The sequence below is a fragment of the Ursus americanus genome, chromosome 34 (genome assembly GCF_024610735.1).
Source record: "Ursus americanus isolate L20-20 chromosome 34, mUrsAme1.1.p, whole genome shotgun sequence".
Taxonomy (NCBI): Eukaryota; Metazoa; Chordata; class Mammalia; order Carnivora; family Ursidae; genus Ursus; species Ursus americanus.
The window spans coordinates 28,138,801-28,163,978 of record NC_142160.1 but is presented as its reverse complement, the minus strand read 5'-3'; the positions used below and the strand labels follow the sequence as shown (position 1 = coordinate 28,163,978).

The 25,178-nt window shown below is 43.5% G+C and overlaps 1 protein-coding gene and 1 non-coding gene across 2 annotated transcripts in view; both read left to right on the top strand.

Moving 5' to 3' along the window:
- The window catches only part of HSD17B3 (hydroxysteroid 17-beta dehydrogenase 3), a 37,130-nt gene extending 13,905 nt beyond the window's left edge, over window positions 1-23,225 (top strand). The window contains exons 3-11 of the mRNA XM_045780842.2: window positions 8,702-8,777; window positions 10,453-10,560; window positions 11,826-11,893; window positions 13,142-13,177; window positions 15,993-16,027; window positions 17,110-17,191; window positions 17,851-17,916; window positions 19,302-19,451; window positions 23,127-23,225. Of these exons, the coding sequence (XP_045636798.2) occupies window positions 8,702-8,777; window positions 10,453-10,560; window positions 11,826-11,893; window positions 13,142-13,177; window positions 15,993-16,027; window positions 17,110-17,191; window positions 17,851-17,916; window positions 19,302-19,451; window positions 23,127-23,225 (720 nt within the window). The remainder of the gene's footprint in view (window positions 1-8,701; window positions 8,778-10,452; window positions 10,561-11,825; window positions 11,894-13,141; window positions 13,178-15,992; window positions 16,028-17,109; window positions 17,192-17,850; window positions 17,917-19,301; window positions 19,452-23,126) is intronic.
- LOC123781478 (U6 spliceosomal RNA) lies at window positions 7,713-7,818 on the top strand. Its single transcript, XR_006776738.1, has one exon. It is a non-coding gene; the product is annotated as a U6 spliceosomal RNA (small nuclear RNA).
- Window positions 23,226-25,178: the final 1,953 nt, after the last annotated feature.

Sequence of the window (25,178 nt, the reverse complement as noted above, 5' to 3'; positions counted from 1 at the left end):
GTGAGCTCTCTGTACCTTCTTTGGCTAAGGACTGTTAAAATTCCATAACAGCAAAATTACATGCCCCAAAGTGTCTGATGAGGTCAAGGCTTCTTAGAAAAAATTCTAGGGTGATTTAAAAAAAAAAAAATCAAGCAATCATCATTTTGCCTGTATTTAAGTTTGGGATGAAGTTTTCTTTCAGATTTAACATGGAAATATAAAATTCTTTGTCAGAAAGTGTGCAAATAGGCTTATTCATTGATAAGGTTAGGGGTAACCTTAGCTAAAAAATAAACTAGAATGGCTAAAGGCAGCTGTAAAATAAGATTTTATACAGAAGAAAATTAACTTTGGTAGCATGGGTATTGTAAAACTTAGAATTGGCATAATTAACAGTTATTAAAATTAAATTAATTAAAAAATTAAAAAATATTAATTTTAATAATAACAGATGGTAGGGAGATGACACATCTACTACACTTATTTCGATGAAAACGTAGGTCTACCCAGGCAGGTGTGCTCTAGTGTTTTCTATTTTCCTTCCTTCCCTGTTCCTCACCCCACTCTCTTTTTATTCTTCTTCTTTCTCTTTTTTATTTTTTTCTACAGTAGAATTATATATATATATATATATATATATATATATATATATATATATATATTAATTGACGTGTAGTTGACATACATTATGTTAGTTTCAGGTGTATGACACAATGGTTAGACAATTTTATACATTACTCAGTGCTCACCACAGTAAGTGTAGTTACCCTCAGTCACCATAAGAAGTTATTACAGTATTATTGACTATATTCCCTATGCTGTACTTTCCATCCCTGTGACTTACTTATTATATAACTGGAAGTTCGTATACCTCTTAATCTCCTTCACCTGTTTCGCCCATCTCCTTTGTTTACTGCAGCATTATTTATAGTAGCTAAGATATGGAAACAATGTAAGTGTCCACTGAGGGATGAATGGATAAAGAAGATATGGTATGTATACACAAAGGAATGTTACTCAGTTGTAAAAAAAGAATGAAATCTTGCCATTCTCAACAACATGGATGCACCTAGAGGGTTTTATGCTAAGTGAAATAAGCCAGACAGGGTAAAAAAAACAACAACAACAACAAAAAACCAAAAACCAGATGCCATATGATTTTACTTATATGTGGAATTTAAATAGCAAAACAAATGAAAAAACAAACAAAAACCGGAGGTAGACTCTTATTTGTTAATCAGAGACACGAAGATTGAGTTGCTATCATGGATCCATACAAGGTTCCTCTCTCAATTTCTTTTTTTTCGTTACCATCTCCCATTTCTCTTCCTCCCACCTGCAACCTTGCTAATATGTTTGGTGTGTATTCTTTTGCTTGTAAGAATTTTTATGAAATGTTTACTGTTTTGTGAACATTTTTTCATTTATGGAAATGCTTCACTAATCCAGATACAGAAGAGGTCTTTCTGTATTTAGTTTGGGGAAAAAAGCCGCTGTTCTTGTTTTTTGTAACTTATTTTTCAAAAAGATACAAATTTGTCTTTGCTATAGTACGATCACGTTCAGTTCTCAATTGCCCAATATTAGGCAAAGCCGTGGAGGCCTTGTGTTGAGACAGTGGAGCCAGTGGATAGAAACGTTAGGGCTGGGACCGAGGTGAGACATGTGTGGTGACCATGAACCTGAGCGTGAGACCCTCTTTAAAATTTTGCACCTAGGTCCTTTGCTTCCGTCATCTCAGTTTGAACCCTGGACAAAGCCTAGATCCCTGAGTCATTTCATGGAGGGGTCTGGCCCGGACTGTCGGGTTCTCTGCAGAAAGCATGGTGTGAGGAAAAGCAAACTTCTCCTGCATTATGCCACTGATGTCTGGGTCTATTTTGTCACTCCAGCTTTGCCTATCTTGTCTTGCTTACTACAAAGTGAGAACAGTAACAAAGGAAACACAGTGAACAGGAAAACTAAAACAAGATAGCCATGGTAAATTTTGCAGTCTCAGTAAATGTGCCTTGGTTATATTTCTTGATAAATAACAGATACTCCGGAAGAGCTAAAAAAAAAAAAAATCCAATGTTAAATATAGGAAGGCTGAAGGTAAAGGGATGGAAAAAAACGTATCCTAGGAAAATGCAAGAAGAAAGGAAAGGAGTGGGAGCCATATCAGTATCAGACAAAATAAAATTCAAGATAATAAGAGAAACATTCATATTGATAAGTTTCATATTATTCATATTGAGCCGATCCTATTTCTGACAATAATAACTTCAAAATATTGTAAGTAGAAACTGATTGGAATAGAAGCATTTGATGAATTTGCCACCATTGTGGGAGAGTTCCATGACTCTTTCAGAAACAGAAATATACAGTGTGACCAGTTTTTTAGATAGGTGGTCTTGCCAGGACTCACAGGGCACACTCGATCACAGTTTCCCTTTGTCTCTTTGTTTTTAATTAATTGTTTATTTTTTAAATAATTTTTTATTATGTTATATTAGTCACCATACAGTATATCCTTAGTTTTTGCAGTAGTGTTCCATGATCCTTTTGTCTCTTTGAACCTAGAGTTCCACAGCTCTGGTTCTTTCTCTGCCTCTGGTCCTGTTACTTCACTGATCCCTCTTAGGTAAAACGAGGTCTTCTGGTCACTTCCAGATGCAAACAGATTTCAGTTCCACAGTCCCAGTGTCCAATCACCTGCAATAACCAAGATGCTGGTCATGAACTGAAGTTCAGTCTTCTCCCTTCCTGCAGCTGGGACCTGCTTTGGAGACCACACTCATGGGGAGTGATATGGCGCTGTGCTCTGTTTCTCTTTCCTGGTTGCCCACTGAGGTGTCTGCGCCTGCCAGGGGTGGGGAGCAGGAGTTTGGAGTGGGTGGGCGGAGAGAAGGAAGGGTATGCCTGGTATTATCATGAGAGGGAGACTGGCTGTCTGGGCTTGGAAATGGTTTCACGCTCACGCTCCCTATGGGGCACTTTCCTGGGTTCTCTACCCCAGTGAGCTCCTCTCACATGGCTCTGGTGAATGGGCTCTCATCTTGAACCCTGACCTCCTCAGCCCTGAATTCTTCCCCCAGCTCTGGTTCTGCTGAGGTCTGTTTGCCTTGGGGTGGACATTTTGCATAGAATTTCACCTCACACAGGTTCTCTCCCATTATCTGGTCCTGGAAAAAAACAAGTCTGAAGGGTGGCCTAGCCCACAGCAGCAAAAAGCTCCAATGTCAGAGCACCGAGAAGCCATGACTCTTGCTCTGTAGATTTGGGGGAGCATTTGTCAGATGGGTCTACAGTTTGAGCATAATGAGTAAGAGATAAACCTTTGTTATGTTAAACGGCTGAGATTTCAAGATTACCTTGTGACCACAGCATTGCTGATTAACTGATTCAGGCAAAAACAAAGGTGGGGAGCGATAAACAAGAAAGCATATACAACAGGAAGTGAGATGAATGGTATCCCACTCCCTTGACTTGAGGCAAGAGGTAAGTAATGCTCCTCCCTCACCCTGGCCTTGGGAATTGGAGGCACAGCTTGGCTGCAGACAGAAACAAAGAAATCCTCTTCATGAAACTCTCTTAATTGCCACGCTCTTTATCTTGTCATGGTTTTTTTTTTTTTTTTTTTTTTTTTTTTTTAATATGAGTGAGGGGTGACCTAGGGATGGGCTCAAGAATCAAAAATTATTGGTTCTTAGATTTATTTTGAATATATATATTTTTGTTTTTCTCTCTGAAATCCCTTTGTGATCTGATTTCTATTGGGTCTTTGCACTTCTGTTGAAACTTGTAATTTAACATCAAGTTTATAAGGAATTTGAATACCCTCTCATACCAGTTTAACCAATACTTGGTAAGCCATTTGGTAAACCTCAACTTTAATTTGAGAGACAAAAATATATAAAACCTAGCCAACGAAAAGCAAATACACATTCCTTAAGGATATATGTGAAACGTTCATAAAAGTCTACTTATTGTGCTACAAAGAAAATTGTGATAAGTTACAAATAGCAAAAAAAAAAACCAAACCATTATGTTTACTGACTACCATCAATAGAATTAAAAGTGATTTTAGAGAATGATATCCACCCTCTCATCTATATTAAAAAATTATACTTTGGTGTTGCTCCAGTATTAGAGAAAAAATAAAAATGAGCACTCCTGTGATTTATGGTCTAAGTGCTATGTCAGTGAAGATTTTTGGCTTTAAATTCCTGTTTTAGAAAATAAGGAAGACTGTAAGTAGTCTTCGCTTTCAAGAAATTCGAGAAAGGAAACAACAAAATAAACGCAAAAGAGACGAAGGAGGAAGTTAATAAAGAGAAGAACAAAAATGGGTGACAGAAGCAACATAAATAAACTGCTCATCCAAAGCTGCTTCTTAACAACAACAACAACAGAAAAGGGAAGAAATCTTTGGAAAACTCAAGAAAAGAGAAAAAAAGAAAGAAAAGGAACATTAGGATCCTAGCTACAGTCAAGATTTTTTTTTTAAAGTAGAGGAAGAAGAAAAAAGAAAGGAATAAAAGACTATTTAAATCTTTGTGTTACTACATTGAAAATCTAGATGAAAAACACGATTTTCCTATGGAAACATAACGAGCAAAGTTGGCTCAAGTCATGCGTGAGATGGAAGAGGCAGTTATGAATAGCTCTTCCTATATAAGAAACCCAGATATTTTTACAAGTAAATATTATGAAATCTTCCAGGAATAAGAAGAGAAATCCCAAAACATTTCTAGGATGCCCAGCCAGTTTGATTTGCCTGGGACTAGGGCAGATCCTGGGATGTGGGACTTTGAGCTTTAAAACTGGAAAAATGCTGGGACAAGTAGGTGACCCTACAGGTTTCAGGAATTGTGTAGACAGATTAGCATGACTCTGTTATCAAAATGGGACAAAGATAGCATAAGAGAATTGGGATCCAAGTTAAGTATTAGCAAACTGAATCCAGCCATTTAAAAAAGAAGTGATTTGGCAAAAAGGAATAGATGAAAATATTCCCAAATTGATAAAAAGTGACTTTCAGAAATAACAGGAAACCTCATACTTTGTATTGAGAAACATTGTGTAAGTGTTCTCAGTATGGTAGAGGACAGACCATATATTTGCTTAACAGAGTGCAGGAGGTATTAGCCAACATAATGAGGGCAAAAATATGCAAATATTGGAGAGGGAGGGACAAAACTGTACCTTGTAGAGAATATCATTGTCTGTGATGAAAAGCCAAGCATTGACGAAGAAGCTATTACAATGAATAAAAGAATTCGGCTGGATGGCTGCGCCGAGTTCCTAATCAGAGAGAGTAACAGAGTAGGATATAGAGAACAAACAGCTGAGGCTGTTGGGTGCTTGCCGCGTGGCGGGCTGTGCACCACGCACTTCTAGTGTGTTTTTTCATTTGATTCTCAGAACAATTTAATGAAGTATGTCGATTGGTGTCTTCGGTTTGCTAATGAGGAACGTCTGGTCTGAGTAACTTGTGCGCACAAGTTTAAGTGGTGGAAAACAGGAATTGAACCTACGTATTTCATTCTAGAGTTTCTTCTGCTTTCCATAATAACTTAATTCATGATGACAACAAATAAATGTAAGGTATTGGTGGCAGGAACAGCTATATGTCCTCCCAGACCCCTACTCTTTTTTCCACAGTGGAGACTTGTAGCTGGAGGTGGCTGCCCAGCAGGGGCATTCCCAGACTCGCTTCCAACTACGTGGGTCCATGTGACTAATGCAAACTAACAAGAAATGTCCAAGATTTATAGGAAGAAACTTCTAAAAAGTTTTTAGAAAAACACATAACATTGGGTTAAATGGATACCAAATTTATGGATGAGACAACTGATTACTGCAAAGATCATAAGATTATAAAATATTATTTCCTCTATATATCTCTAATTTCTATATACTACTTGACTAGACAATTTTATCATTTATTTGGAAAGTTAAACTAAGAAGATAAAACAAACACATTTTGAAAGAGAATAATAAATGGTAGGAACTTCCTGTTCCACATATCAAACGTCAAAGCCTATTATAATAAGATTGTGATTCAATCAGAAGGGGCACTGGCACAGAAACTGGCCGGTAAGTCAGTGAAACAGACCAGGTAGGTCATAAACAGACCCATGTACATATAAGAGTTGGGCAGATGACTAAGTTAGCATTTTAAATCAAGAAGGAATGGAAAAATAGAAAAATGTCAAGAAAATTGCCACCCACCTTGAAAAAAATAATGTTGGGTGATTTCACACTCACATTATTCTCAAAAATAAACAAACAAGAAAGATAAAAACACTGTGAAGGGTTATAGGAAAATATCTTTATATCCTTGGAGTTAGGGAAGTTCGTAAAGGAAATTTTTAAGAAGCCATAGCAAATATCTACAAACTTGATAACATGAAAATTAACATATAATGTATGGTCAAGGTGCTGTAAATAGAGGAGAAAATACTTGCTAAATATATAGTGGGCAAATAATGAATACACAGAATATATTAAAAAACCACAAGACACCTACCAATTTTTAAGAAAATGACAACCCAGTAGAAGAAGGGGCAAAGTGTTTACACTGGTAACTCACAGAAACATACAAAAACTGCTCAGCCCCACTGAGAATTGGAAAAATACAAATTAAAACAATACAAGGCTATAATTTCTAAACCATTAGGTTGGGAAAAGTTGAAAAGTTTGCTAATAAAAAATATTGGCTTGAGTGTGAAGAAATAGCTATGGTTATATTTTTGGTGGGACAGTTTCAAGGAGCGGCATTTGGCAACGCTGTTAAAATTTAACAAGCGAGCGCCCTTTGATACAACAATTCCACTTCCTCTTGCCTATCTACTCTAGGAATTAATTCACTTGTATACACAAAGAGCTAAATAGAAGGGGGTTTATTGTAGCAATACCGGTAATAGGAAAACTTGAAAATAACTTCAGTGCTCACCCAAAAGTGAACTACGGGACACTATGAAGCAATAGAAAAGGATCAACGGGGGCGCCTGGGTGGCACAGCGGTTAAGCGTCTGCCTTCGGCTCAGGGCGTGATCCCGGCGTTATGGGATCGAGCCCCACATCAGGCTCCTCCGCTATGAGCCTGCTTCTTCCTCTCCCACTCCCCCTGCTTGTGTTCCCTCTGTCGCTGGCTGTCTCTGTCTCTGTGGAATAAATAAATAAACAAAATCTTTAAAAAAAAAAAAAAGAAAAGGATCAAGGGACTCAAACTGGACTGATAGGGAGATAGATACGCTATTGAGAGATAAGACACATCATTAAGGTAAAAGCACAGTATTTACAATGCCATTTATGAAGTGCGAAAGGAAAGAAATCCCACAAAACGAATGTTTATTGCTGTGTGTACCTCCATACGCACGTAGATGCCGAGAAAAAGACAAGAGGGTCAACAGCAAACTGAAGGAGCCTGGGGGCGGGTAAGGAAGTGGGACTGGGGGATTTGGGGACGTCTTTTACAATGGGCTTGTACTTGCGTATTTCATAGTATAATTTAATAAATTAAAATAGAAGAAGACATAAATGCTGATGCCTCAACCCCAGACATTTTTATTTGGATGGTTTGGGTGGGGATTACTGTTTCCTTTGACACCTCCCTGGGTGACTTGGAAACCATTGGCTTGAACATTGACCTGTTGGCTATTGGAGATCCCATGTTATGTCTTTAATTCAGCTTTGTTTTGTGTTTTCTGTAATATATCATTCCGTCTTACAACAGTGGCACAGTGCTCGCTTCTGCAACACACACACTAAATCTGGAACGATACAGAGAAGACTAGGAGGGCTCTGCACAAGGATGACACGCAGATTCATGAAACGTTCCGTGTATTTGTTAAGATGGCAAATTGTATGCTCTATGGATTTTATCACAATTGAAAAAATAAAAGTATAAATCACTTAATTAAAACCACAGAGAAAGATTTCACTTAACAGACTCCGTGGTCACTAACTCACATGTCATCAGTCTCGGCTTATACGAATGCTGGCTTTTCCTTTGGTCTTCAGGGAAAGCTCTAGCTTTTCTCTCTGCGACAGTTTCAGGTGTGAGGAGTCTGGGCCTGTCCGTGACAGGCACGGCGAGGTGGCCTGTCCATTGTGCCATGTTAGTGCGTGCCTCCCCTGCACGCTGCCACTCAGCCCCCTGCGTCAAGGCACCATCTGCTCTGAAGAAGAGCTCCTTCCTGATCTCTGGGAAGCCTCGGTTTACCCTCTGTTCCTTATTCTACTTTTTGTCCTGCTGGGAGCCAGAGAACAGAGAGAGCTCAGGCTCACGACCATGCCCGAGTGAAGTGAACCTTGAGAAGGTCCTTGTGAATAGCAAGCAGCTCAAAAGTTTCTGCAGAAATACTGCTTTGTAACAGGGGGAGCTGCCCTAGACTTGTTATCTACATGGTAGTATAAATCTTCCAAATGTGGAATTCAAGCACACATTTGAGCCCAGACATTTCTGATGAGAAGGCGTTTAGATTGTGGGTCTGTATAAATAGTTCTTGGCACATAATGAACAAAAAAGTAGACTACTCTTGTTATGTCACCTCGAGCCCGGCCCAGTGTGGCTGTTCCGCTCATGATCCAGAAACCTTTGTCACAACCCAGGAGGGGCAAACCCACTGTGCTGTGGCCAAGGGGCTGATGCTCCAATTCACCGTGAAAACAAGCCTTCCCTATCTGCTTACATCTTTCTCTTTTTTGGTTTTCCCACCCTTGCTCCCAGCTAGCAAGACAAGGACTCAACGTCGTGCTCATTAGCCGGACACTTAACAAACTACAGGCCATGGCCACAGAGATTGGTGAGTGACCCCGAGAAACCAGGGAGATGTTTGTGGAGCCCACCAACCAAGTCTGCTTCTGTCCTGCGTCGGAAGCTCCATCAGTGCCTAAGGCTGGCTGCTCCTGGAGCCTGGGCACTGGCCCTTCTGTGGGGAGCTCACTGGACAAAGTTAGGTGCAGGACATAGGCAGCTTTGGTTCAGCAGGGATTCCTTGGGCTGGATGAAGTAGGAACAGACTCATGCACACAGAGGTCCACTATCTCCTTTGGTCCTGTGTCTTCATCTCTAGAATTAGTTCTGCTCACCAACAGGTCCCAGCCACCCTGTTGCTTCTGCTACTCCCTTCAAAAACAGGATCTGTTTGGGACTTCATTTCCCTATGTCTATGCCCTGTTCCTTGCAGGAAGGTGAGGGGTGATGCTTACTGCTGTTTGTCAGATTTTTTAAAAGAAGACTTGATCCAGGGCTGCCACGTATGGTTGTGAAGGTTGTACACTGTACAACTCTATGAGGCAGCATTTACATTACAATGTTTTATTATTATGACTCACTGTGAAGTGTTCTTAGTTAATAATAATTTTATCCCTCTTTTGGTAATTTATTTTAATAATTAATTATTAATTTAGCAATTCATAATGTCCTTAACTCAAAGGAACGAGTCTTCAGTTATGAAGACTTGTGAAGACTGGGTCAGGCTATCAGGAAATGGTGTTGTGTCCTTGAGGGAGATTTGGGATGGAAGACGGATGTGGGAGGTATGGGGCTGGAGGCCCAGTGGAGGCTCAGTGCCCTTCAACTAATGAATTCTGCTTTTGTTCTGTGTCTGGATATCAAAAGTACTCTGACCAGGACTAGGACATTCTTCAGTGCTTCTGTCATAATGCTAAGATGTGCTTTTTATTGTCCTCTTGAAAAGCAAGAAGTGTCTTTGGACTGAAAGCACCTCCCACTCCCCAAACTAAACCTCAAGATCACTTCTCCCAGAAATACTGGGTTTAACCCCAAAGCTGAGCAGGCAGCAGTTGGTGAAACCTACCTGTTGCTTTCATATCCGCCGAAAGCTCCGGCACAAGGCCAAGTCCACACGGAACAGCGGAGTGGCATGGAGGGAACAGAGTGTGGGTATCTTTGGGCAAGCTAGCCTCTCTAAACCTTAGTTTTCTCCTCTTGAAAATGGGTGTAAAATCTACTTCACAATGTTGTAGAGAGGGTTAAAATAAGATACTGTGTATGTAAATGCTTTGTGAATGCTAAAGACTTAGAAAAAACAGAGGATTGCTCTAAGCCAAGGGGACGCTGAGCAGAGGCAATATCACACTATCCTCTCACAGCCTCTAGACTGGGGGTCTCATACTAGAGCATGGATCAGGGTCACTGGGAGTGCATGCAATAATGGATCGCTGGGTCCTAGTCTCAGGCTTTCTGGGTCAGTAGGTCTGGGGTGCAGCCTGAGAATTTGCGTTTCTAACAAGTTCCCAGCGATGTGGATGCTGTGGCCTGTGGACCCCACTTTGAGAATCACTGCATTAACTTTATTTTGGTGCATGCACTTGTCACCGCAGTAACTCTTAGAAACACCAGAAACCATCACTCACAAATCTTTTAGCACATTACAGGAGCATTGGAGAAGTCCATGAGCAGGGGAGGGATTTGGATTCCCGTTCATTCAAGAATCCCTGTTGTCTCCAATGCAGAGTGCACTACAGGGAGCAGTGTGAAGATTATACAAGCAGACTTTACCAAAGACAACATCTATGACTATATTGGAGAAAAACTTAAAGGCTTAGACATTGGAATTTTAGGTAAGTAAATGGCAAAACACAAAGCTGATTGTAAGACATCAGTGACGTAATTATCTTAGTGACACTTGATTTTTCTGTGGTAAACTTGAACTTGACTCTGGACTGTCTTTTAAGCTGTAGCATTCAACAGAATATTATAGCTCAATTCTTCAAGAGGCATATTGGATTAACAAATTTATTTATGGCTTTGGAATGCATGAAACTAAGATATGTCAACCTTCCCAATCACATTTTATAATAGAAAAATGGATTTTTTCCCACTGATTTGGATGTTAGGAAGAATCTCAGAAACACTGTCCTGAAGAATTAGTTTAGCAGACAAACATTGCTGTGATTGAGTCACGAAATAGTGAGTCAGCATGGTTCTTTGAGAATTGACTCTGGTATTCAGGAAACAAGACAATGATAATAATAATATTTAATATTTTTTCTGTGACATTTTATTACCTCATACAGAGCACAGCGTCTGTATTATACTTGGAAAGAAGATTTGATTTCTACACTTCCTATTGAATTTTAAAAATAATTAAATTTTTTACTAATAAAAATGTAAACCACATTGTTGCAAAAAAACCAAAAAGAATACACGAGCACATAAAAGATCTATAAATTTCTTAAAATCCCAACAGCCTGAGATAACGCTTTGATGTCTATCCTTCCAGACACATACACGCAAATGTTCAACACTGGGACGAAATTTACATACTGTTTTGTAACATTTTTTAAAAACCGTAACCACAAATGTTTCCCCGTGTCTTCACACTGCTAAGCAGCCGCAGCGTTGTGTGAGCGTGTCGCACTCCACCGTCTGGCTGCCCCTGGTCCACCTGATGCTCCCTCTTACAGGACAACTGTTTTCTCCTCCAATTTCCTAGTTATCAAATCATGGGGCAAAGAACAGCCTTGTCTCCACATTTTTTCTGTACATGTTTCCTTAGGAAAACTTCCCAAGAAAAGGAACTTCTGGGGTTGAATATAAACATGTTTAAGGCTTTTTTTTTTTTTTTAAAGATTTTTATTTATTTATTCGACAGAGACAGAGACAGCCAGCGAGAGAGGGAACACAAGCAGGGGGAGTGGGAGAGGAAGAAGCAGGCTCCTAGCGGAAGAGCCTGACGTGGGGCTCGATCCCAGAACTCCGGGATCACGCCCTGAGCCGAAGGCAGACGCTTAACCGCTGTGCCACCCAGGCGCCCCATGTTTAAGGCTTTTAATAAACATTCGCTACCGGCTCTTCTGACATCTTTCTATTCTGCCTCTGTCAGTCAACAACGTCGGAATGCTTCCAAACCTTCTCCCGAGCCACTTCCTCGATACACCCGATGAAATCCAGGTAGGCCTGGGCTCTTTCTGCGGATGATTTCCCCTCACTGCAGCCTGGGCCCCCTGGCTGGGTAGTCCCCCGGGCCTGGGAAGGAGTGCCTGGGACACGGTCAGGCCGAAGTTCTGTATTCCGCATGGGTGTCTGTGATCTCTCTCTTTACCTTAGTACCTGACACACGGGCAAGGGCACCACTTTTCACGACCCCCTCTGGAACAGAGACATCCTTCTTCTCTGCACATCAGAACGTACCTGTCCACTGTCCCGTTCTTTTGGGGTTCTGTATTCTGCTTTAATCTTTCGGGGCTTTGTGTCGGCTAACAAATTCACATCTGTAGTTATAAGTGGGAGAAGGCCAATTCTTTGGCTTTCTTTGTCTTCGCAAGTCATAGGATTTCTTTGAGCTTTCAGCGTTAGGAAGGTCTGTGCTGCAAACTGCGAGGCTGACCGACCCATGGGGCTGCCGCAGAGGGCAGGAGCTTGTTTGTTATGCATTTAAGAGTCCTTGAAAGCACTGTTGGCTGACTCTCCTCCAGGCCCTGACTTTCGGAATCACGGAGTTATACCCCCTGTAAACAGGCTGTCATGGTGTTCCCGTGGTCCTATATAAGCCCCAAGTGTACTGCATGGGCAAATAACGCCGCCTGGCAAAATTCCCCTCCTGGTCACATATCTAACCCCATCTAACTCCCTGTTGCTGGCACAAGTCTGTGTCTCTCCATTAAGCAGGCTCCATTCTTGCTTCTCTTTCCCTGTTTATGTCTGCATTAGTGCTTGCTTCTATCTGTCCCTCCCTTCCTTTCTGTCTGTCTTGGGTGATTCCAGTAGATTCTCTATCTGGCCCCTTGTAGCCCCAAACCTCTACTTATATTACCATTCACCTTTCTATTCTCCATGCTATTGTCTTCTAGGCCCACATATGCTCACCTTGCTTCCTCCAGATGGAAATTAACCATCTCCCTTTGAAATAACGTGTTTTGAAGGAAAGTCCCTAAATTTTGAAGGAAATTATTTCTTAATTAACTTCTTCATTAACTTCTCAAGATCACATTCGTAGAGAGTCACAGTGGCTGTCAGATGCTCACCGGTCCCAGTGTGTGCTTGGTGGCCCTGAATTAGGAATCAGTTTCCAGGCTGTGCCAGTGAGGCGCACTGCTCAGACACACGGTTTTGCCACTTTATGGTTCTTTAGCGCTGACTACTTCTCCGGAGACTTTCTCAAATCGCCAGCTAATCCGTGGTTGTGCTTGTTCATTACAGAGTCTCATCCACTGTAACGTCACCTCGGTAGTGAAGGTATGTGCTCAGTATATGCGCTGAATGCATTAAACTGTAGTGACTGTTGAAATCCGCAACTCGGGGAAATTGCTTTCTCCCCTGAGGAAGTCTTTGACATTGAACTGCACTTGGTTGAGAAGCCCCTTTGTGGTCTTTTGATTGTCGTTTTCTGTTTTCATCCAGAAAATACAGTGATGAATTTATTCTCCAGACTATCTGAATCTTATTTTTACATCCAATTTTGTCACATGTCAGAACATATTAGACCTGATGACACTGCAACTTATTTGGGAGAACAGGGCAACTTGAAAAAAAAAATACCTTCTTCCAGTTTTAGTTTTTGGTAATAGTGGAAAGCTCACTCAGTTTGGAAAAATGACAGAAGGCTTGGCTTGGATTTTCTGGACTTTTGATGTTCAATAAATATTTGTGGGAGTGAAACTCAAGTTCGTTTGTATTCTGATCTCATCTCAACTGCTGGTTAGTTGGGCAGTGTTGCTGTTTAACTCCCTCCAACTTCCGTTCTTCCTCTGCTGTTGAGACAGTGTTGGATTAAAGGGATGTGTCGGGGGCCATTCAGCAGTTGGGTTCTTTGATCAGGGTCAACTGCATCAGCCTTTACAGGCGTGGTTATCCCAAAGCTGTCCTGTGTTGTGCCTCTGAATGAGTAAGAAAAAGGCACCCCCCTGGGCGGACAATTCGGAAGAAGGTGCTGCTTTAGAGTGGATAGATGATGCTTCTGTGTGCACACGATGTCTCCCTTTCCTTTGAATGGGGAGAGCCGTTCTAACTGCCTGTGAGTGAACCCTGGGCTTTCAGCTTACAGTCACCCCACAGCTGGACACCTTGCTCAGTATACAATATTCCCAACTGTGCATGGCAGTCCTTGTGACCACTCTGACTAACAGCAGTGAATCAGGTATGATCCCTGGTTTTATAGTGCTGGGACCCCAGTTAAGGAGCAGCAGGTCTCATCTTTATAGCAAGGCCTGGGAGAGGAGGGCTGGTTTCCCAAAGGAAAAGAGGTTGCCATCAACATAAGGAGGGAGATGGATGCTGAACGAACCATGTAAAATTATTTTTAGGTGGATGAGCTGAGTTGATCGTTGGTTGGTCTTCTGTAAGCATACCGGTATTTTATAGTTTCCTGCTCAGTTTTCATTGGTACATACATTCTTTTTATGCTGAGCAATCAATAGTTTTTTTAAAACCGCAGCTGGTGTAATTGTAAGTTTTATATGTTCAACTGTTTTCTGCTGCCTTACCACTAAAATCTTTCATGTTGTTTTACACATTGATCTTTCAGGCTTGGTCCATTTGGTCACAGGGTTTCCCCAATGTATTTGACAACCCTCTGACTCCTTTAGCAGAGAATTGCTTTGATTTGCTAAAAAAACGTTGTTATATATATTGGTAGACACTAATTTCCTTAAATAGTGAAGAAAACTAATTGAAGATTAGCTTTCTAAGTACACCATGCCTCAGTTGGCCGCACTGGTTGGAAGCATGCCTAGCACCACTTAGTTACCCCAAAGGAGTCATCTGGAAATAACAGAATTCTCTGTCAAGGGCAGAGATGTGGGAATGAGTTCGTGGGCAAAGGGAAGTTCGGGTAAGAGACTAAATTTCAGGAGCTTTGAGACAGAGAGACCCACAAAGCCCAATGTTGTCTCTCTGTTGGGATCATAGGGAATTCAGGTGGGAGGCTTGGAGGAGATGCTGGTGCTGCCAGCATCCTGTGGCGCCCTTCGTGAGGTGGGCCGAGCCAAGGGGAAGGTAACGGCATGATCCAGTCCTCATGCTTCTCTCACCTCCCTCCAAATCCAGTGTTTCAGGAGATAGTCTATGGCTACTCCAGCCCCCACTGCTGCCCCAGGGCAGTAGAAACATTATCTGGAGTTCCCCAGGCTTGGGTTTAGGAGCCTGCCCTGTGATATAGGGGCAAAGGCGGGGACAGAGCCTACCAGGAAGCTCCTGCAGGGCCCCCAGACAACATGGAAAAATAGGCAAAATTTGTGTTCCGGTCTTCAGTCCCCTTTATTTCTCTGCCCTTCCCCATGTGTTTGGATCTTTTCTCCTCAAACCTGCTCCTGAGACAAGGCCTGATGCCACTCAGTTGTCCTTTTGAGAACATATCAGTCTGTGGGTTTGCCTCTTCCTTAATTCTTAAAAGGGGTGCCCTGTAATTATGAAGTGAAAAGCTCTCTTAATGGGCTATTTAAGTTCCAGAACTCGTTAGGAAGACCTCTTCCGGGACTAGCAAGTTGGGACAGGGAAAGGACTTCTCAACCTGCAATTCCAATGGACAGACATGGGCTCTCTATGCAGCTATTCCACAGACCGTCTGCAAGCTGCTTACGTGGCTGCTGTTGGACTGAGATGTCCTTCTCTAGCTCATGCCTTGTATGTGGATTGTTCGTGGACACTGGTTAGGTTTCCTGACGTCCCCCCACTTCTAACTCGTGGGTGAGGTTTATGATGGCCAACCTACTTACACCTGTCTCCCAGAATGAAGAGTATCTGGGGAACCCATGGCCAGAAGCCAATTTCCATAATTTTTCACTGCCCTCATTTTCCAGGAAGACGTTAGGTTTATGGGGACGAAACCAGAGGATTCTAACAGTTTGCTGTTTGTCTAGGTTGCCTTTTGTGGGCTGTAGTCAGACTCTAGTGTTGCCAGAATTACCTCCGACAAGTGTCAGCAGATTTTCAAGGCCACCTGAGAGATTAAGCTCATTTTCTGGCTTCCTCTGGCTCCTACTTCCCTAAGCCCCCACCCACTGGATACTCAGCTCCTTCGTCAGAGGACTTAACTCTACCCCTTCTCTTATAGATGACACAGCTAATTCTGAAACACATGGAGTCAAGGTAAGGTCTGTTTTTGAAAAAGCACAGAACAGCATGGCCTCCCTGGCCTGGCCGTTAGCTGACCTGGGGACTTGGGACACGGTGAAGGCGGTAGGCGGAGAAAGTTCATCCCGCTGCAGCTTTAACCAATGGTAGAACTGTGATGAAGGACGTGCAGATTGCAGGAGAAAATGTAACATGCTGGACCAGGCCAGCTTCGCAAACAGATAAGCATAGTTGAAGTATAGGGCAGCAGTACTGGAGGAAGAGAATAGCCATTTCAGCACACATTGTATTCAAAACATGAACTCATGGTGAACATAAAAGAAACTTCAGAGATTGGCCTGAGATCAAGGCCATTTCTTATTATTACTCAAATTTAGTAGAAAAAATCACCACCTATCAGTGTCTCTATTTAGTGCATGGTTTTATTATCCTATTACAACACCCCTTAGGGAACTGGCTTTTTCCCACGTGGTATTCATTAAAGGCAAATGGTTGATAGTTTTATCTTCCCAAGAGGAAGAAGGAGCTTGGCCTTATGGTCTAATTGGCAGTTTGTTGGTTTTTTTGGATTGAACCATCTATTTGGGAAGGATTAAAGTTACCAGATTTCAAGAGGATTAAGTAAGGACCCTGGAGACTCGTGTGTGGGTCCCTGTGTGAGTAGATGATGGGCTGTCAAATTCTGCCCAAGACAGGATTCTGCATTTGACATCTGTCCCTGTGTGAGTCATCTTGAGGAGTTAAAAGGGACCTTGAGCTCATGTGGTCACATTTGAGAAAGAAGGGTCCCTTCCCCCTTGAGTCTTGTCTGAGCTGAGTTGGTCCTCGGCATTTTGGTGGGGGATCTCTGTTGCAGCAGAACCCCTGTTTCCAGTCACCAGCCCTTGATGTCAACTGACTGCTGAGCGGGGTCACTGCTTGGTGTCATGATCCAGGCCGTAGGGAAGCGTATAGCTCTGGGGAGCAGAACTCGTGGTGCACATCCTACAGGGGATGGACTTTTCCAGTGAAAGTCACAGGAGCTCTTTTGCTCTCTTTCCTCTCAGGGTTCGTGTGATCAGGCAGCAAATCATTCAGAACTTTCCTTTGTTTTCTAGGCAGAAAGGCCTTATCTTGAACATTTCTTCCGGTGTGGCCATCTTTCCCTGGCCTCTCTACTCCATGTATTCGGCTTCCAAGGTGAGTGACAGCATGGAGGCCAAACTTCTTCCCCTTCTTTCTCTTGTTTCTCCCAGTTGGCGTTTTCCTCTGGACTTCAGATCATCTGGCAAGCTGATGGACAGGCTGGCCTGGAGGGCAAATGTCCAGAGGGCTTCTATGTACAGGGCCCATCAGCAGATGTCTGGGTACAAATTAGAAAAAGGCACTGGCCCTGGGCTGATGGAGCCCTGCAGCAACTAGCAGGAAAGGCACAGCCCCCCTGGGACTCCAGGCCCTACTCACCTCGTTGCCCCAGAGCCCTGGTCTCTTGCTGCCAGCAAGTAACACTGGAGCTTTCTTCTGTCCTGGGGGCTGGCCAGGTGTCCCATACCCTAGTCTTAAAAACAAACCCTCAGAGGAGGGGGTGTTCCCAGGCAGGGAGACAAGGGAGAGCTTTCCCTGGGTAGGGTCGTCTGTATGCAGTGGCCCTCGGCATGTATTTATCCCAAAATGTATGCTCCTGCTCATTGAGGGAGATTTTCCCAAGCCAAGAAACAAAGTCCTAACTCCCATCAGGCAAACTGCTGCATTTTAAGGTCAAGCAGGTAGGCTCCCTGCAGTGCCCTTCGAAATCTGAATCAGTTGCCTCAGATGACAAAACAAATTCTCCCTTAGCTGTTTTCTCCTTCTTGCTCCAGGCTTTTGTGTGCACGTTTTCCAAGGCACTGCAAGCAGAATATAAACGGAAAGGAATCATTATTCAGGTGAGGTTAACAGCGCTGGGTCTTTGGGACGAGGAACTGTGGCTCCCCATGGAGCTGGGGACACTGCCTCCTGCAGGACCGGCTGTGCACACACAGCCAGGAGGGAGGGTCTGGATGACACCACGGGAGTTCCTGTGACCATCACAGTGGCAACTGAGCCACCCTAGTTCTGCCTGCTGCTGCCCTCCCCCATGCCCTGGAGGAGGAAATGCAGTGAGTGAGCACTGCATCAGGACAGAAATTGGGGTCTTGTCTAACCACCCTTTACTCTCTGACCCAGGTACAGGAGATGGGCTTAGGTGGGAGGAATTGTGGAGAAGATACAAAAGAAAACAGCAAATGATCCATGTTGGAACGAGGCAGCAGGCGGGGGTTGGAGGTACTTTGGGAGCTGTTCATCTGTGATGGGCCCCAAAGATCCCCACACTGTGGTTCTTTAGTAGTTGGGGAAGAGGTACTTGGTTTCCTGTTTCACCTCCATGACAGAACCATCGTGGAGATGACCTTGTCCCAACCGTCAACAGAGCTGGGTTGTCACAGCCATCTGTAGTCTTGAGGTGTCAGTGACATGCATGGGCTTGGTTCAGCAACATAGTTAGAGCTAAGTGCTTTCTGGAACCTGGAATAAACAATTTGCAGACATTTTTTGTTATTGTTTAGGAAGAAATTTTATGACCTACTATTAGAAATGAAAAAGGCACACTCAGGGTTAAATCTTTAAAATGATTGCTGTACATACTGATGGTGTTGGCTTCGCAGGCCATGATGGGTGGTTGTTTATTTTTCTTACCACAACAGGAAAGATGATCAAGTATGTGTCACTCCTGGCTCCTAACTGAAGTGTGAAAGTGGGAATCCAAATTTAAATAGCTCCAACTTTGGTTGTATATATTAGCAATAAGCTTCTCACATAAGGTTGCCAGATAAAATACAGGACTTCCAGTTCAATTTGAATTTCAGATAATAACATTTTTTTTTAGCGTAAGTATACCCCATGCAATACTTGAGACATATTATACTGAACTTTTTTTCCTTGTTTTTCTGGATTTCAAATTTAACTGCCCTGCATTTTTATCTTTGGTCTGGTCACCATGTTCTAAGAGATAATTCATGTCCTCCGTCACCCTGTGTACATTTGAACCAGCTGACGTTGTGTGGCTAAGGCCTCAGCTTGAGTTAGTGATGAAATTAAACCAGAAACCAGTTTTTCTGATTCACAGCTCTGTGCCAGTTCTATGCCTTTCCAGTGCTCCATTATTAGTGGAGATCCTGAGACTTTTTACAGAAGAACAGAGTTGGAAAACAAAGGGAGGGTTAGAATAGGGGTGCATTTCTTGGGGGTGGGCAGATTGCTCCTGTGTTATGGCCTCGATTCCCCCTTGTAGGTGCTGACCCCATATGCTGTTTCAACTGCCATGACGAAGTATCTACATGCCAACATGATAACCAAGACTGCCGACGAGTTTGTCAAAGAATCTCTGAATTACATCACGATTGGTGATGAAACCTGTGGCTGCCTCACCCACGAACTCTTGGTAACTGATACCTCCTTCCTCGAAGCACGCGGTCCCTGCAGAGCTCTCCTTTGCTGTTGGAGCAGCCAACCCTGTCCTCTCGCGGCCAGGCTCGTGCTGCCGAGGCTGTGCTGCTAAGCGGTCACATAGCCAGTGAAAGAGCGTATGTAGCGAAGGCGAGAAGCTGGAGCCCCCAGGCTCAGTCCGTAGATAACCCCCTACTGGCAAATATTACCCTTGGCTCACCCTCACTTCTTTCCTCAGAAAGTAAGGTGGCTCCCTGAGCTGTCTGGAAGAGCAGACCAAGACACAGGAAGGTCCTTGTGTCGGGGTGGGGACTGGGTGCTGCTGTCTTCTCTGGCTCCCTGCGTTAAGAAATGTTTTAATATCTGGCTCTCCAGGAAAAATACCCCAAACACATTGATTTGTAGGGTTTGCTGATTTTCATGGTTTAAATACTCCCCCGATGGCTGATTTTAAGCTCCCATTGTGTGTCCTTGCCCTGGATTTAGGAATGTGCAGAATAGGCTCTTGAGAGCCAAGTACAAGCTGATTCTAGCACAACATGGACTCCATCGAATCTGGAAGGAAGATTTAGTGGCATAGGGTATGAGGACGTCTTACCATCCCTGGGCTGCTTTTAGAAGCAACCACAAACATGAAACAAAGGTAGACTGACTTTTGCACGCTGATACTGGAAACAAACACAGACAGTGTCAGTGTGGTTCTGTTTCAAGTGTCACCAAAAAATTTTAGACGTATCTTTACTTTCCCTTCACATGTCAACTTTCTCCTCTGCCTCATGTCATGGGAATTAGGTTTCTCCCCGCTCTGCTTCTGTCTCAGGTGCTAGAAGGAATACGTGATCCCTTCCCAAGCGTTCAGTTACCCCCGGGACTCCTGGGGACTCTACAAGAGACCCTGACTCGGAAGATCACTTGCTGCTTTTACTGCAGAGCCTCAGCGATGTGCAGCATCCCCAGTGTAAGACACGCTACCGAGTGGACACACGGGAAGAATCTAAGCTCTTGACCTTGCCTGTTGGTGATCTGGTCTTTCTCCAGATCACTACTGGCTGCATGGCAGGAAAACAAATTAATAGAATGTCCAATGAGTTCAAATTCAGTTTGATCTAGTCCTCCGAGCTGGATATTTAGGAAATGTGCTTTTTGTTTCTTATTTAAAGGGTTCAGTCTTTCTGGGAGCATGCCTTTCTCCTGCCTCTCTCACTGAGATGATATCAGGGAGAAGAATCTTCACGATCTCCTGCTGGTCCTCAAGTGTGTGTGGCTGTTGTCCCACATCTACCTGGTGGTTGTTCACCTTGCTGATTTATGACTCTGGGGAGCAATGACCCTTTCTATCCATTTGGCTTGGTCAGTGAACTCCTGGCTACTAAGGACTGCAGAGCCCTGAATTGCTGTACTTCCCTCATGCAGCCATACACCTACAGTCCATCTGGATCTTTGGTTCATAAAGGCCCTTTGGCTCTCACTTCTGTATCAGCATCAACATGGACTTGACTAATGCTGGAAAACCAAATGCCAGCACCTCTCTTGCCATGCTGAGATAATGTTCCCCAAGAATGGGGGTGATATCTCCTCCTCTGCCCTCAGTGTCCCCTCTATTTATTTATCACATGTTCATATTCTTTTTTTTTAAAGATTTTTTTTTAAATTTATTTATTCGACAGAGATAGAGACAGCCAGCGAGAGAGGGAACACAAGCAGGGGGAGTGGGAGAGGAAGAAGCAGGCTCATAGCGGAAGAGCCTGATGTGGGGCCCGATCCCATAACGCCGGGATCACGCCCTGAGCCGAAGGCAGATGCTTAACCGCTGTGCCACCCAGGCGCCCCACATATTCATATTTTTCACCTGAATCCCCTGGTATCCCAGCCCTCCACCCAGCCTAGGCCCACGTATAGAAGAATACACGTCCTCTGGGATGTTGATGTCTTAAATGGAATCCATCAACATTTAGAAAATGTTTTCTCAAGACATAGCCTGGCTTGCAAGATTATCGTCTTGCTACACAACGCAATTCTAGTTGTCAAAAGTTGAAAAAAAAATTTTTGTCTTTTCTCTTTTGATTTCTTATGTAACAAATCAAATCTCTTCTGGCAAATAGAGGCCAAGAACAGCCTAGGCAAAAGAGTCTTCGTGCCTATTGAAGCAAAAGAGCAAACAAAGGAGAACACACAAATCTTTAAAGCCATTAAGGCCAATTGAGAGCCTGCTGGAATTTAGAAAAATCATTGACTCTGAAGTTTGAGCAATCAAGTAGAATTGACTGGTAAACAAGCAAACCTTCTATTCCAGAAAGGCAAGGCAAAGACAGCATGCACTTCGCTCCCGAGGAGTTTTAGGACCGGAACGGGGGCTGGAATAGAGCCTCTAATGTAGGGTCCATGTGGTACTCGGGGTTACTTCTCTTAGATCATTTGGTTCCTGATTTATAGTTGAGGACGCTGAGATTCAGGCTAGCTGAGATACCCAAGGCCACTTGGTGGTAACGGTGAGGCTAGGGTTTTAGTCCACCTTTGTGCAGTGCCATGCTTTCCCTGGTTTCTTCTACACCATCCTTCTAGATTGGGAGAAGGCAGACGACAAGGAGGAGACAGAAGAAGGGACCTTTTAGAACATTTTCTAGGGACCTGGAATTTTAATTTATTTTCTTTATGGCTGACTTCATTAAGCCAAAACATTTAGTTTTAAGGCAAGGCTAATGAAAGGGCTTGATTTTGCTGTGACATTAAAAAGCTCTAAAGGGAATAATAATGAAGTTCCTGAGGAAAATGTTGCATTCACTCATTGACTTGGCTTGTGGAGGAAGGGTTTTATTTTGTTTCCCCAGAAGCCGTCTTTGGTCCCCTGCTTTGAAATATCTCAATGAGTGCAATAGTCTGAGAATCTGAGCTTTCTGAAGAACAGGAACACTTACTGAAACGCTTACACTTTCCTCTGGTTGAAATCCTGTTGTTCAGTGGGGAGCAGTACGTTGAGGAGTGTTGGACGCCCAGGATTACCCTGCGGACAGAGTGATTGCTTCCGGGGGCCTGAAGCTGTCTTACAGGACATGGGTATGATCCGAGGGCAAGAGGCCTTTCAAGGCCTGTGCGTACTGCCTGGCGTGCGTCCAACTAAGCCTTCATGCCTTGACTTGAAGCCCCCCTCCATACCTACCCCCCACTTTTCCAAGCAAATGTTCCATGTTAGTGATTTATACTTTGCTGTGTCTGGCTTTTGTTCATAAACTCTTCGATGCATTTGTGTCTTTGCTTAGTGCCTACCACGCCTCAGCATTATGCCAGGTGGTGAAAGCATTTCTGATTGTTTTCTGGAATCTCCTTGGTGAAAAGAACATGAAGACACTGGGAGATTGGGCACTAGGAAGAGGACGTGCTCGCTAAGAGAAGGAGAAAGGGGAGGAAGCGTGTTCCTCGGGACAGAGTTCTTTTCATTTAGAATTTCCTCAGGGTTGATTCTACAAGTGACGGTTTTGGTTTCTGAGAAAACCTTGTTTGCTGCGAAAGTGTCATAAGACCTTTAAATTTTAGCACGTGCCTAAAAGATTTTGAGCCTTAAGTCTAGCAGTCCGAAAAATATTTTTAAAGATGGTGAATATACACTGAGGCGTTCCTTTCTCATTCGCTTGCTCTTCTTTCTTCCCCAAACACACGTTTTTGTCTATTTAAGCGGAGCTTCCTGAGCCTGATCCCATCACGGGTTCTGTACAGCAGCACATTCCAGAAGAAATACATGGATTACCTCAAGCAGAATACCAACACCGTATAGTCCAAGCGGGCCGACGCGCCATCCAGCGGTGTTCTCCTCGCCACGTTCCCCGTTGGCTGCAGAAAACTAAGGAGAAGAGCCCCCTCTCCCCTGACGCTGGAGAAGCCATGTCACAAATACAGTCCCCAAATACAACTTCCTTTTTTTTTTTTTTTTTTCATTTTTCTTGCGTCTTAGGAAAAGCTGTAGTGTGAACACATGCATTGTGCAATGGGGTTTAGGGCTTTGTGTGCGGAAAGATGAGGGTGTCTATAGGGGAAACTGGAAGAATTTCTATGTGGGATTGTAATATAAATGTGGTGAGAAGGAAGCCTCTGATACTGTGAATATTGAGAACGTTCACACAGAGAAGCTACCTTTGTGGCTGAGTTAAAGAACGTCAGCAGTTACCGAACTTTCCCGAGCCTGCTGTAGTTCCAGAGCACTCGGACTGGGCTCCTCAGAGACCCCGGAAACTCTAGCGGAAGGGGTGGGGCCCACAGCTGCATCAGGCCAGTTTCTGGGGCCTCCCATTTCAACTAATGCAGAACCAGTTTTATCTATTTTATTTATATTTGGGGTTCTATGTCAGAGTGTGTGCGTAAAAATAAAACAGAAAAACATACATTGATAAAAATAGCTGAAAAACCGTTGCTGTGGTGCAGGTGTTGATACCTGCAGGAATGAGACTTTTATAGGTCTCCAGCTTTTGGGGTGCTGGGCTGTCGCCTTTACTTGTCAACATATAGGGGGTGGTGTGTGGGGGGAACTTCTTGCCTTCAGGTCTTGAGGGAGTCGGAGGAGGAGCAGACCAGTGAGCGTGTTTTGGCTGGCCCGGGTCAGTCTACCCTGTGCTCCCCCCAAGACATCACCATGCTCTTGGCTCTGCAGACACTCGGTGGCACTCATCTTTTCTGAGACCATCAGAGGCACTTAGGGTGTGAGAAAAGAATTTATGTACTGTTGCTCTAGTTATAAAAGGAGTCTGGGAAATTTGGTTGGTATTTATGGGGCATTTTGATGTTTGGGGGGAAGCTCAGGGTAGATAGAACATTTAAAACCTGGGTAAGCTTGGAAATCATGGGCTGAAATAGCATAGCTTTTATCAAACCTGGTCTGGGGAAAAGACTGGGAAAAATTCATTCTGAGGTATGGAGATTGATTTAAATTTTATCAGTTATGGGTAACAATAATAACTACAGTACAGAATGTTTTGATGGTGCCCATAGGTATTGGTTATTCACCTGTTGTCTTCTGTCCTAAGCCCCACATTTCATACTCTGAGGATGTTGGGCAGGGAAATTCCAGGCTCAGGTCTTAAGGCACTTATGCCAGCCGGCTTTTTTGTTAGCTTCTGCCCGTGGGAGGCAACTTTGGGAGAGTAAAAGAAGGTGAGGGCTGAGGGAAACTCCTTCCTGTTTGCATTCTGGTTACCATCCCCTTGCAGAGGGGACAGCGGTAGCCAGCCTCAGCACCACCCAGGAAGCTGGATGGTAGCACCAGTCCCACAGCACCCCTATCAGGGCACTGAGCATTAGCCATGCAGAGGCTCCCCCTTGCAACACCCAGTTCCTGGAAACGGCACCTGCTCCGCTGGTTCTGCCAGCCCTGCAGTTATTGATACCTGAGCTCCTAAGTACCCTCTTTGTGTTCTTTCCGCCTCCTGCTGTGGTGTTGCCAATTCCTTCTACTAAATCCCTTCTCTTTGTTGTTGTTTTTTTATTTTCTATTTATTTTTTAGAATAATTTTTTATTGTTATGTTAGTCACCATACAGTACATCCCTAGTTTTTAATGGAATGTTCCATGATTCATTATTTGTGTATAACACCCAGTGCACCATGCAATACGTGCCCTCCTTACTACCCATCACAGGCCTATCCCAATCCCCCACCCTCCTCCCCTCTGAAGCCCTCAGTTTGTTTCCCAGAATCCCTTCTCTTTGAATCGCTCCATGTGCTTTCTCTTTTTGTCA